This window comes from Hylobates moloch, unplaced genomic scaffold (genome assembly GCF_009828535.3).
Source record: "Hylobates moloch isolate HMO894 unplaced genomic scaffold, HMol_V3 SCAFFOLD_12, whole genome shotgun sequence".
NCBI lineage: Eukaryota > Metazoa > Chordata > Mammalia > Primates > Hylobatidae > Hylobates > Hylobates moloch.
Genome location: NW_026652287.1, coordinates 53,870,982 through 53,885,208, shown reverse-complemented (window position 1 = coordinate 53,885,208; position 14,227 = coordinate 53,870,982). Strand labels below are relative to the sequence as shown.

Here is a 14,227-nt window from a genome sequence, read left to right as displayed (position 1 = left end):
AGCCAACTGGAGTATAAGATACTATGAAGAGGAGAAGCAAGGTGCCCCTGTTGACAGTCCCAGAAGCAGAAGCTCACCTCTATAAGCACAGCTGCTTTCCAAGTCAATGAGCAGCTCAGGATACATGTCTGAAGGAGCTCAGCTGAGAACAGAAGAATGGCCCCACTGAGTCCAGCCTAAATGGCTGAGCAGTTCAATTATGAGCTAATCAGTTTTGGATGGTTGGTTATGCTGCCATAGCTAACTAATACATGCACCCAGTGCAGATAGAATGCCAAGATTTAATGACAGGTTGATTACTAGTTACCTTCTAACACTGGGCACCATAAAAGTATTGATATTTTTCCCAATTTAAAGTTAGATGTCTTGTAAGATAATGTTGAGAAATGCAGAAATATGGCCGGGGGTGGTGGCTCATGCCTATAATCCCAGCACTTTAGGAGGTCAAGGCGGTTGGATCACCTGAGGTCAGGAGTTCAAGACCAGCCTGACCAACATGGAGAAATCCCATCTCTACTAAAAATACAAAAAATTAGCCGGGCGTGGTGGTTCATGCCTGTAATCCCAGCTACTCGGGAGGGTGAGGTAGGAGAATTGCTTGAACCCAGGAGGCAGAGGTTGCGGTGAGCCAAGACCACACCATTACGCTTTAGCCTGGGCAACAAGAGTGAAACTCCATCTCAAAAAAAAAAAGAAATGCCGAAATACATGTGGACATGTGTGCATGTGATTGGTGCTTATATTCACTCAGTTTTCCGCACCACAGGAGAAAACAGATAACCACAGCCTGACCATTAGGGTCAAGGTCAAATAGCAAAATAAGTTTGCCTTTAATCTATTTTCTTCCTATGTAAATATTAAAGGTCAAGACTGTGAACAGATCTGAAGATATAGTTTTTTTTTCTCCTGTGGCCCATCATCCTTTGTTCACTGTCTGATCTCTGAAAGAAAGGTGGGCAACAGGCGGTAAGCAGTGGTTTACCTGTGGTTTATTCCTGCTGCCATCAGCTTTTTCTATAGCCACTATTTGTTTCACCCTCGGAACTGAAAAGAGACGTGATAAATAGAGGCTGTCCCCTCACCTGTGGCAGAAAAGGGGTGTTCAGGCCCTTCACCCCCACTGACATCACAGCTGTACTTCAATGTGGCAGCTATTGGCCATGTGTGGCTACTGTGTGCCTGGAATGTGGCTGGTCTGAACTGCGATGTGCTAGAAAGGTAAAATACAGAATTAGTTTCAAAGATTTTGTTTCAAATGTATATATACTTCATTAATAATTACATATTGCTCACATATTAAAATGAAAATATTTTGAATATATTGGGTTAATTAAATTGTTACAATCAATTCCACTTGTTTCTTCTTTCTTTTTAAAGTTTGGCTACTAGAAAATTTAAAATTCACATGTGACTTACCTTTTATTTCAGAGGATTGCCTGCTCAAATGACCAGAATACAGGAAGGTCATAAAATCTAAAATTTTAGAACAATTGTTATTATACTTTGTTCATTTGTGAATAGCCATATAATATATTATTTTTGAATGCATATAAATTGATACACAAGGTTAAGGGCAAATACCCGCTGGTGTGGGCCTGGGTCAGCTCGGGAAGGAAGCCCTGTCTGAAAAGGCTGCAGCCTAGTCTGTCACTCTTTCTTCTTTCAGCCCAGCATCTGATCACGTCTTCTGTCACTCAGGGCCTGAAAAGACGGTGCCTTAAATATCATCCAGTCAGAGACGCTGGGCTGGGAACGGTCCAATCAGGAACGCAGCTGGAGCGGATAGGGCGGCTTCCGGGATGTGGCGGGGCCTTTGTCTCTCGCTGCAGCCTGAGCTCCAGGTCTTGTGTCCTCTGCTCTGTGTTCTCTGCTCGTAGAGACCCAGCCTCTGTGGCCCTGTGACCTGCAGGTTTTGGGAGATCCACAGCTAAGACGCCGGGACCCCCTGGAAGCCTAGAAATGGTGAGAGTGCCGGGTCCGCCATCCCGAAGGGAAAGGGGTTGGTTGAAACCGGTGGGAAGCGGCTGTGGTGGGACTCAGGCCTCCCTGTAGTCAGCTCCACAATCTGCGCTGGGAGTTCTTTTTGCCCAGCTCGGCCCCAGTCCCCTCCAGCCATAAGATGGCGGCTGCGCTGACAGCGGGGCCCGGGCGTACTGTCTCTTCCCTGCGCAGTGACTGTGCCCTGGACTGGAGCCCTTTCTGGGCAACTCTGCACGGGCGGCGCCACGCCTCTCCCAGATTGAGTAGCGACCACGGGAGGGTTGTCAGGGGGAGAATCCTGACTCGGGGTGCGGGTTCATGAAAGGGAAGAGCTTTGGGCTGTGGGGTTCCCAGTTCCTCTTTTTTTTCTATTAAAAATGTATGGGGGGAGGGGCGCAGTGGCTCACGCCTGTAATTTCAGCACTTTGGGAAGCCGAGGCGGGCGGATCATCTGAGGTCAGGAATTCAAGACCATCCTGGCCAACATGGTGAAACCCCGTCTCAATTTTAAAAAATATAAAAATTAGCCGGGCGTGGTGGCGCGCGCCTGCAATCCCAACTACTCAGGAGTTTGAGGCAGGAGAATCGCTTGAACACGGGAGGCGGAGGTTGCAGTGAGCCAAGATCGCACCACTGCACTCCAGCCTGGGCAACAAGAGTGAAACTCCGTCTCAAAAAAAAAAAAAAAAAATGTGTAGGAGTCACCGCAAAAATATTAAAGAACTTAAAAAGTGGTTCAAGTATTGTAGAGCACTCAGCTATGGTTTGTAGTTTGTGGTCTATGGGAGGAGCTTGAATAAAAGACTTTTATAAGGTGCATGATGAAGAAAATCAAATTTAGTAATTGGTTAGGTACAGTTATGTAGTCTCTTAATTTGTACGATCGTGTTGGCAATTTTCTGGTTATGTGATCAGAGTTTACTTGGCAGTTTATAGTTGGTTAAGCCTGAATTTTGTTTTCCCCGATGTGGTAATTTACTAAAAAATGTAATTTTAGTTAGATTTTTTTAAAAAGGAGGACCCCAGGGACTAGAGCCACCTCAGTCTAATTGCCTGCCACTGAACTATTTTCACAGCCCACAGGGGACTTCTTTTCCCCTGCATTTTTCACATGTGTGCCAAGCAGGGTCTCAAGTCTACTTCTTCTCCCCGTTCTTCCGGATTAACTCTGATTCACAGTAAAATACTAAATTTCCAGTGTCATTGACATTCCCAAATGCTACCTTCCCCTCTCTGATACACATTATCAATTATTTGTCCTTTATTGTACATTTTATTATATTTCAATTAATAATTCTTTGACAAAACATTGGATGGCACTATTTAAAAAATTGTCTTCTGTTTGTAAATATTTCCCATGAGAAGAAAGCGAATAATAATCCCTGACGCCCATATTGTAAAAAAGTCTCTGTGTCACTTTTCCTTTTATCTTCCCTAGGCACAGAGTTCTTATCAGAATGTTGTTGGGTCAAGGTTTCCATTTGGAAACTATGGGGTGATGGGTCATCATCCACTCTTCAGTTTTTTCCTGGTCCTGAGTTTTCAGTACTGTCTGGGGATAAACCAAGATGCCCACCATGGTGGCTATGTTGGCTAGAGTGTCTAGTGAATATCAGCTCCTGGGTCATTTATTTTTTTCATAGGACAACCTGAAGTATGAAGTGTATCCTATGAAGGGAGCAGGTAGATACCCTGGGTCTGAGTGCAGTCTCCTAGTGTGCTGTTCCTTTGAAAAGCTAACTCCTTGAGACATTAAGATTGACTTCACCCAGCTGGGATCAGTGGCTCACACCTGTGATCCCAGCACTTTGGGAGGCCGAGGCGGGTGGATCACGAGGTCAGGAGTTTGAGACCAACATGGCCAATATGGTGAAACCCCATCTTTACCAAAAATACAAAAATTAGCCAGGCATGGTGGCACACACCTGTAATCCCAGCTACTAGGGAGGCTGAGGCAGAAGAATTGCTTGAACCCAGGAGGCGGAGGTTGCAGTGAGCGGAGATCGCGCCACTGCACTCTAGCCTTGGCGAAAGAGCGAGACTCTGTATCAAAAAAAAAAAAAAAGATTGACTTCACCCAACCCAGCTTCTATTTCTTGGAGACACATTGAGAGAAAAATGCAGAAATAATTTTTACCCCCTGGATTCTCTAAGATTTGTGAAAGAAAAAATAGTATCCCAAAAGACAAAAAAAAAAGTCACCCCAGTGAGATGGTGCAAGAACTTGCAAAATAAAATGCACTTGGGGCAGTCACTGGGGTGACTATGGTGCAGTGTCTCTTTAGAGGTTGGTCATTGAGAGCTTTAGTGAGCAGGAGGGGGTGGGAGAATCTTTCAAGTGATTGAATGGCCTGGCTGGACACATAGGTCAGACACATCTGTTTTCTAAGCAGCACTGTCACTCCGTGGGTTTGTCACCTCGAAAAGATTTGTTCACTTATTTTGACTTAAGCTTCTTTTAATTGTAAATTGCATTTAATTAGTGAAGTTTAAAAGGCACAAAAATATTTGCACAGGGTGTAAAAGAAGTGGGTTTTAGAAAAAAGTAAAATCTAATCGTATATTCCATTTGTTAAGAATTCTTATTTACCTTTTCCTTTGTCAGAGTGAGTTTAAAAATTTTCTCAGGTGTGCTTATGGCTGGGTGATTTAAAACAGAATTCCAAGGCGTAGCTTTTAGAATGTTATCAAGGAAAAAATTAGGAAAAATCTCTCTTCCATTTTGGCTGTAGAAAATAAATAGATTTCCACAAGAAAATGTGGTATATAATTGGTGAGTTACATAGATTCATGAAAACACAAATTTCTCTTTTTGCAGGGGAAAGTTGTGACAGTGAATACTTCTGTCCCATATCCTGTTATCTTGATTTTTAAGTTTCATGCTAAATTTTATGAGATGAAACTTGGTACCTCCTAGAAGTGTTTCCATGACTAATTGTTTACTACATGATTTTTTTTTTTTAAGTTCCACCAGCTTTTTATTGTTTGAACAACAGAACACACAAAACCAGGCAGAGAAGTCCCCAAGGAGATGACGATCATGTTTCACTGTTTTTTGGCCCTTTGGTCCTTCATCTTTCAAGCACTTACTGTATTTTCCTTTAGCGATTTAAACATTTATTTTGATCACAAATGCAATTCAAGTGTGAATAAATAAACGTATTATCTTTTAGCACCCCTCCCCACTTGTTCCTTTAAATAGAAAAAAGTGCTAAATGTCTCTTTATAGCCTATTGGCCATAGCTGTCCCACCTATGGTTTTAAAAACAGACTGTAACTTGATCTTCTGAAATCCTTCTTGAACTACAACTCGTTCTGTTAAAGAAATTCTAGGAAAGAAGTCCTACTGATATTACTACATGATTTTTTATAGAAATAATAAAATAATACATTTATTGTCTGAAAGGAATAAATGCTTTTGCTTTTCTAATTGAGGTATAAAATGTAAGCACCAAAAATTTTCTTTTTTTATATGAACACTGTGTTTGAGTGATTTCATTGGAGTTTTCAAACAGTTTCAGAAACCAAGGGAATAAATCTGACGTGGAAATTAAAGCTTGAACCCAGTGACTCCAACCTAAGGCTAATATTGAGCCTACAAAAAAAAGGTTATTAAAGGCCCAGTTAGTTCTTTCTGGGGAGCCTCCCCTGCAGATGTCCCAGCCTGCTCACCCCAGCCATGGAAGAAGTCTTTCCATCCTGAGAGAAGCTCCAAAGCCCTGGAAAGCTGGGGCCCCACAGGCAGATGCAGTTAAGATTAAGATGAAAGGAAACTGGGAGGGTCTTACTGATGATAAAGTTTTTTATTGTTTTGAGGCACTTTCCAGACGTTGTAAAATAAAACAAAGTTAGATTTGTGTAAAAAAAAAAAAGAATTCCAACGGAATATTGCAACAGGAGGAAGTACCAACTATATCATCTTTATGGCTTGTAAAGTTTAGGCAGACAAAGGCTTTGTTTCCTAGGGAGGAGCATAAAAGATTAGAAAAAAGGTGGGAGGGGAATGGCAAATGGAGTGTGAAAAAAATCAGATTTTAGATCAGAGAATGTTTTACCCTGAAGTTAGCATGTTCGTAGGAGGGACATAAAATGGGGTTGTATGTTGACTCACACTCAGGGTAGCTCAAAGTTCAGGAGCCTGTGGGAAAAAAAAATAAACTTAAGTAAAGTTTGATTAAGAAGTATTTTATTTCTGTGTGTGGTGGCTCACTCCTGTAATCCCAGCACTTTGGGAGGCTGAGGTGGGCATTTCACCTGAGGTCAGGAGTTTGAGACCAGCCTGACCAACTCAGAGAAACCCCGTCTCTACTAAAAATACAAAATTAGCTGGGCGTGGTGGTACATGCCTGTAATCCCAGCTACTCGGGAGGCAGAGGCAGGAGAATCCCTTGAACCCAGGAGGCAGAGGTTGTGGTGAGCCGATATCATGCCATTGCACTCCAGCCTGGGCAACAAGATCAAAACTGTCTCAAAAAAAAAAAAAAAGTATTTTATTTAGACCAGTGAAGACAAATTCAGCTCATTTTTTAATGAGAAAAGGAAGAAAATGTGTAGAGTACGTATCTGGCTATGTGATAGGTAAGAAAAGGGAGTGCCTTCTACGTCATAATAAGGGTGTTTCTGGCCGGGCATGGTGGCTCACACCTGTAATCCCAACACTTTGAGAGGCTGAGGCGTGAAGATCACGAGGTCAGGAGTTCAAGACCAGCCTGGCCAAGATAGTGAAACCCTTTCTCTACTAAAAATGCAAAAATTAGCCGGGCATGGTGGTGTGTGCCTGTGGTCCCAACTACTTGGGAGGCTGAGGCAGAAGAATCGCTTGAACTGGCAAGCAGAGGTTGCAGTGAGCCAAGATCATGCCACTACATTCCACCCTGGCGACAGAGCAAGACTCCATCTGAGGAAAAGAAAAAAGTGTTTCTTTTCGTAAACTGTTGCTGGAGCACAAAAAGGATGACTTTTATTAATCACAGCTAGTTTCCAGGATTATGTATGTGTTTCATTTTTCCCCACCTCTTTTCTTTGTCCTATACATTTCTTTCGTTTGACTTTTTCTGGGTTGTATCTTTTATAATAAACTACAGTGTTTGCTGGGTTCTGTGAGTAGCTCTATCAAATTATTGAACTAGGGGGAGGTTATGGGGATCCCCAAATTTTAAATAGTAGCTCAGAAGCATAGATGGGCCTATGGGGTTTGTGATTGGCATCTGTAATGAGGGCAGTGTTGTGGGACTGAACCCTGAATCAGGGTCTGTGCTGACTCTGGGTGGTGTTAGAATTCAAATTTCAGATAATGAGTAGGTGCTGGAGAATTGCTTAGTGTTCAGCAAACTCTAGATTTGATACCAGAAAAAAGATATCACAGAGGCCTGGCTTCGAATGGAACTCTGGGTGTCTGGGAAGGGGAGGCTCTGGTCTCCTGTACACAGGCTGTCACACTGCCCATTATCTTGTGATTCCAGGTCTCCTCCCAGGGTGACTGTGGACTGAAAACTTAGAGGAAAGGACCTCTGATGACAGACCCCCTTTTCTTGCAGCTGCCACCACAGGAGTCCCACCCACTCACAAACACACACTAGACAGTGACGTGTCCACATCCCTCTCAAGACTAGTCATCCTCAGGAATTTCACCACAGCGTTGTGGATCCTAGTATTTCTTGCCAAAATCCCACAAGAGTGTCTACAGGTCTCCTGGCATATCCCAAACCCCAGACACTGAATCTGCAGCAGCAAACTGTTTTCTTCACCAACGTAGGGTTCTGGACCACCTGTTCATAATCTCATCTGCCTGCACAGGCACAAATAAATCAGAGTACAACCCCACCGGGACCGCTATCTGTAGCAAAAACCTACAGTCTTTCCACCTACATTGCACTTTACCCCACCCATGAAGTTTTTTTCTTTTAACTTGATTTTGGTTCAGGGGTACACGTGCAGGTTTCTTATATAGGTAAAATTGTGTCACGGGGGTTTGGTGTAGATTATTTTGTCACAGAGGTACTAAGCATAGCACTAAACAAATATTTATTCATTCTCCTTGTCATCTCACCCTCCACCTTTACTAGGCCTCAGTGTCTGTTGTTTCTTTTTTTGTGTATGTGTTCTTATTTAGCTCTTACTTTTTTTTTTTTGAGATAGAGTCTTGCTCTGTCACCCAGGCTGGAGTACAGTGACAGGATTCACCAGGCAAAAACTCTGATCTCCTCTTCTTTTTTTTTTTTTTGAGACAGAGGCTTGCTCTGTCACCCAGGCTGGAGTACAGTGACAGGATTCACCAGGCAAAAACTCTGATCTCCTCTTCTCTTCTTTTTTTTTTTTTTTTGAGACAGAGGCTTGCTCTGTCACCCAGGCTGGAGTGCAATGGCGTGATCTCAGCTCACTGCAACCTCCGCCTCCCAGGTTCAAGCGATTCTTCTGCCTCGGCCTCCCAAGTAGCTGAGACTACAGGTGTACACCACCACACCTGGCTAATTTTTGTATTTTTAGTAGAGACAGGGCTTCACCATCTTGGCCAGGCTGGTCTCGAACTCCTGACCTTGTGATCCTCCCACCTCAGCCTCCAAAAGTGCTGGGATTACAGGCATGAGCCACTGCACCCAGCCTATTTCTGTTTCTTTTACCTTGCTAAGAATACATATATATCTTATAATAAAATTACCCTAGAACCTTAAAATATTTCTTTAAATTTCTTAGTATATGTTATAAAATTGAGGGGGCAGTGGCTTGGCTTAAAAAGATTACACAAACTCTGGGATTTAAGTTTCTCTTAGGTAAGCTTAGGAAAAACAGAACTGGAAATACCCCAGTGGCATAGAGAACAGAATTCTACATAGGGTCCTCTCCCTGCCCCAGTTCTGTTTCGATTTAACCTATTTGGAGGCCTTATTTAGGTCTGGCCCCACCCTGGAGTCATGCCTCACACAATTTGTTAGAAGAAATCAGAGTTTTGGGCCAGGTGTGGTGGCTTATGCCTGTAATCCCAGCACTTTGAGAGGCCAAAGCAGGCAGATCATAAGGTCAGGAGTTCGAGACCAGCCTGACCAACATGGTGAAACCCTATCTCTACTTAAAAAAATACAAAAATTACCCTGGTATGGTGGCACGCACCTGTAATCCCACTTACTTGGGAGGCTGAGGCAGGAGAATCTCTTGAACCCAGGAGGCGGAGGTTGCAGTGAGCTGAGATCATACCATTGCACTCCAGCCTGGGTGACAGAGCAAGACTCCATCTCAAAAAAAAAAAAAAAAAGAGATAAGAGTTTTTGTCTAGTAAATCTTCCTGCCTTTCTAGAGTTCATGCTCACAATTTCCTTAAACCCCAAAACAGGTAAATGGTAAAAATAAAGTATGTATTTTAGGGTCTTAATTTTTAAATTTTTTATTAAAACAAGTGCTTGCAGAAACATTCTATTTAACAACTTGTTTTCTATTTTTGCAAATCCAGTAGTTGCTCTGCAAGTCACATAAAATTAAATACAAACACAGTAAAAACTCTAAAATACATTAAACTTTCCTTTCTGTATTCCTCTCATCTGTCTATCTTTAGCTTTTCTTCTATGCAATTAAAAAAAAAATCAATGACAGAGAAAGAAGAAGAAATGGAAAGGCTGGGCTCTTTATTTAAATCCTAAGAATTATTAAACACTTAATAACAGCTTTCAGGGTGTTATGATGATGAAATCACGTAATGTGTCATGGCCAACACAGTGCTTTTTAACATCCTTTTGAGTACATAGTTCCTGCTTAATATATCTTGCATTAGTACATGTTGCCATGCAGGCTTATTCAGACATTGCTGCCTTCTGTTTCCTCTGTAAACTTTAATGAGCCCGCAAAGAATATGATACTTTAAGATGGAGATGGATTTTATTTATTTATTTATTTACTTAGAGACAGAGTTTCACTCTTGCTGCCCAGGCTGGAGTGCAATGGCATGATCTTGGCCCACCACAACCTCTGCCTCCCAGGTTCAAGTGATTCTCCTGCCTCACCCTCCCTAGTAGGTGTGATTACAGGCATGCAACACCACACTCAGCTAATTTTTTGTATTTTTAGTAGAGACTGGGTTTCTCCATGTTGGTCAGGCTGGTCTCAAACTCCCGACCTCAGGTGATCTGTCCACCTCGGCCTCCCAAAGTGCTGAGATTACATGCAAGAGCCACCGCGCCTGGCAGAGATGGGTTGTCTTTATTTGTACCAGAGGTATTTGGTTGTGACAAGAGTGCTGAGTGTAAGGCACCCTGTGCTGTGCCTGCTTTCTTTAATGCTAATAATGAGCCCAAGGGAAGCAACATCAGCACTGACAGGGGACTTGTTTAAAATACCTATTCATGGACCCTTTTCAAACCTGCGGAATCACATTACATAGAATGGAGCCAAAATTACCAAGTGATTTATAAGCTCATTAAAACTTGAGAGGCAATGCTTAGCTAAGTGGTTATCAGCCCAGGCTTCTCATTAGGAGTCCATGGCCAATTTGCAGAAATCTCTTTACTTATGCCCTTTCCACAGATTCTGTTTATTGTTCTAGGGGGAAGCAGCCATGTTGTAGTAATGAAGTGCCTCATGTGACTCTAAGTTGAGGCCAGAATCAAGTATGAGGTGTTCCAGGTACATTCAAGAGTTAAGTTCCACCTTTGCACTAAAGGGTGGCCACAGGACTGTTTCTATTTGGGTTTGGTAGGAACAGGGCAATGTGGCCCATATTTTCTTTTTCTTTGTTTTGTTCTTTTTTTTTTTTTTTTTTGAGATGGAGTTTCACTGGAGTGCAGTGGTGCGATCTCGGCTCACTGCAACCTCTGCCTCCTGGGTTCAAGCGATTCTCTTGCTTCAGCCTCCCGAGTAGTTGGGACTACAGGCACATGCCACTACACCTGGCTAATTTTTTGTATTTTTAGTAGAGATGCTGTTTCATCGTGTTAGCCAGGATGGTCTCAATCTTCTGACCTTATGATCTGCCTGCCTTGGCCTCCCAAAGTACTGGGATTACAGACATGAGCCACCAAGCCCGGCCATGGCCCATGTTTTCATTATTGTAGCAGAAATTGCTGGTGTCTGTGACACGGGAGGGCACCTGAGAACAGGAAAAGTGAAACATATTTTGATATCCATGGAGCAGCTCATTGTTCCTGAATCTCTTCCATTATAAAGGACAGAAATGAGTGAGCTTTTTCTGAAGGTCTTGATCCTTCTGCCTGTGGGTCTGGTGGTAGCAGATAAGCAGGTGATGCTGACATCTTTAAAGACATATTCTCAACATGCAGCTGTAATTTGTTCAAAATCTCATCTGAAAAGGATTCCCAGAAAAGGAAGAGAAAGAGGAAAAAAATGGCTTTTTTTTTTTTTAAAGCAAAACATGTCTCAGATCAAGAGCTGTGTCCACTTTGCCTCCTAGAATGCCATGCAAATCATTACTTCTCTTACTGTATTACTCCTCCCTAAAGAGTTTATTTTAACTACTTTTAAAAATTCTTATGTTAGTCAAGGGTGTCTGAAAAATGTTTTTTTTTTCTATATACCAGAGTCCTTTCTACATTCTTTACATTGTGGCTTCTTATATGCTATGCAGAATTCCTACCACAAATTTATAATCTGCACATTAAAAATGTTCCCTTTGTGGCTGTTGAACATGAAAAGGTGTGGATACTCAAGATTTCTATTGGGGGAAAGCTGGAGTCATTTGTAAAGATGGAAAACATGTAATGTTGAGGTTCCATTTGTATTCTCCATTACCTCTGTGCAAAACAGGATCAGGGAAATGCTTAGTTAAACAAGATGACATTTATTACCCAGAAAGTTCTAAAAAAAAAATTGTCAGGAGATGCCTGCTCTCTAGGGTGCTAAAGAAAGATGACTTAAAATTACTATTACAAATTATAGAACAGGGAAGATATCTGTATCCTGACCTTTGCATAAAACTGATTTTTTAATGTTAAAATTCAGACTATAGTTTTGGAGGAGCAGTATCACAGCTGTGATGCTGTCATTTCATGTGCATCAACACATCATAAAAATTTGTCCTAGGCCAGGCGCAGTGGCTCAGCCTGTAATCCCAGCACTTTGGGAGGCCAAGGCGGGCGGATCACAAGCTCAGGAGATCGAGACCATCCTGTGAATGGTGAAACCCCGTCTCTACTAAAAATACAAAAAAAAAAAAAAAAAAAAAGATTACCTGGGTGTGGTGGCAGGCGCCGGTGGTCCCAGCTACTCAGGAGGCTGAATGCCGTGAACCCAGGAGGTTGAGCTTGCAGTGAGCTGAGATTGTGCCACTGCACTCCAGCCTGGGCGACAGAGCGAGACTCCGTCTCAAAAAAAAAAAAGTGTCCTAATGCAGTTCATGTTAATGATTCACTTGGTTAAAGAGCTCTCTGACAGATTTTGTCACTATAGAGTTAATTATTTTTTCTTCATTATTATCTTAATACAGCTAATATACATAAACCATCACAGTTAATCCAGTAGTTGCCCTTTTTTCTTAGGTTTTTTTTGCATATATCGGTCTTCGGAAAGTCAAAGTTCTTATCTTTGTTTACAGGCCGGAAAAATTAGGAAAAACACAGGCTCTTCCCCTTACTGGATGTTTGACAAAATATTCTTCTTGGCCAAAAACATTAACCTTACTGGTGAGCTTGTTAGAAATTCAGACATTCAGACTTTATTCCAGATCATCTGAAAAAACAATCTGCATTAACAAGTTCTCCAGTTTATTGTACACATTAAAATTTAAAAAGTACCTTCTAACTCAACCTGTCTTTTCCATCTGAAAAATATACACAGCTCATTCTGTAGAATGCATATATAGCATTCAAATATATACATTTTTATGCCCTTAATTTTATGCTATATTATCTAGAAAAGTATGTATACACTGATATTGTGGATCTTATGCCACTCTCTTTTCTTAGCGTTAAAAATATTTTAGAGAATATTTCTGTGTTAAAAAAATTATTTTATTTTATAATTTTTGTCACTCCTATAAGTCAGAAACAGTTATCTTTACTCTCACTTCACCTTGAGTCAAATTAAAAATGCTTTTCATAACCACTTGCTAATTGTGTGTATGTGTGTGTGTGTGTGTGTATGTGTGTGTATCTTTCAGGGACCATTGACATTTAGGGATGTGGCCATAGAATTCTCTCTGAAGGAGTGGCAATGCCTGGACACTGCACAGCAGAATTTATATAGAAATGTGATGTTAGAGAACTACAGAAACCTGGTCTTCCTGGGTGAGGATAACTTCAATACACAATTTCTAATATACCCTGAAGGTTTTATTTCTTTTCTTTGTGGAATGTTTTTTTGGTAAAGTATGCTTTGCATAAATTAATTTCAGATCCCTGTTTTCAAGAAAATCTTGGGGATTAATACACGTAGAAAAGAATTTCTGCAAGATGTTTCATTTTGACCTTAACTTTCCAAATTCCTGAGCTGATCTGTATCCTTCACTCTAGATTACTAAATTCCACAAATTTAGTGGCCTAAAATATTTTTGCCCACACCTTAAAATGTAATTGCCAACACCAATTTTTGATTCAACAGTACTGGATAGTAAAATTAAGAACCTGGCCGGGCGTAGTGGCACATGCCTGTAATCCCAGCACTTTGGGAGGCCGAGGCGGATGGATCAGGAGGTCAGAAGATTGAGACCATCTTGGCTAACATGGTGAAACCCCATCCCTACTAAAAATACAAAAAATTAGCCAGGCGTGGTGGTGGGCACCTGTAGTCCCAGCTACTCAGGAGGCTGAGGCAGGAGAATGGCGTGAACTCAGGAGGCGGAGCTTGCAGTGAGCTGAGATCATGCCATTGCACTCCAGCCTGGGTGACAGAGTGAGACTCCATCTCAAAAAAAAAAAAAAAAACCTACAAATCAAAAATATTTTTTAAATATTTGGAAATGTCTGTTATAAATTAGTATTTTGGGATTAATTTACTAGCTAAGCACATTACTAGATTGATCATTAGAGAATATGAGCAAGATATATATTATTTATTTTTAATAAAACAGGTATTGCTGTTTCTAAGCCAGACCTGATCACTTGTCTGGAGCAAGGAAAAGAGGCCTGGAGTATGAAGAGACATGAGATCATGGTGGCCAAACCCGCAGGTAGGTGAAAAGTGAAAATGAATACAACAGACGACATGTGAGAGTTCCAAAGGCCAAACAGAAAGCCAGTCCTTAAAATGTGATCTGAGAAGCTGTGTTCCAAAGAAAATAGTTTCTCAGAAGCCTGAGGTTTCTTTCTTT

The 14,227-nt window shown here is 41.5% G+C and overlaps 2 protein-coding genes across 2 annotated transcripts in view; one reads left to right on the top strand and one right to left on the bottom strand.

Annotated features, from left to right (window-relative positions):
• The window catches only part of LOC116479550 (E3 ubiquitin-protein ligase RNF4-like), a 265,307-nt gene extending 265,207 nt beyond the window's left edge, over positions 1–100 (bottom strand). Inside the window, exon 1 of the mRNA XM_032762168.2 lies at positions 90–100. The gene's annotated coding sequence lies outside the window, so the exon portion shown is untranslated. The remainder of the gene's footprint in view (positions 1–89) is intronic.
• A 1,709-nt stretch (positions 101–1,809) lies between these two features.
• LOC116478767 (zinc finger protein 85) overlaps positions 1,810–14,227 on the top strand; it is a 30,807-nt gene continuing 18,389 nt past the window's right edge. Inside the window, exons 1-3 of the mRNA XM_032170268.3 lie at positions 1,810–1,962; positions 13,079–13,205; positions 13,988–14,086. Of these exons, the coding sequence (XP_032026159.2) occupies positions 1,960–1,962; positions 13,079–13,205; positions 13,988–14,086 (229 nt within the window). The 5' untranslated portion in view covers positions 1,810–1,959. The remainder of the gene's footprint in view (positions 1,963–13,078; positions 13,206–13,987; positions 14,087–14,227) is intronic.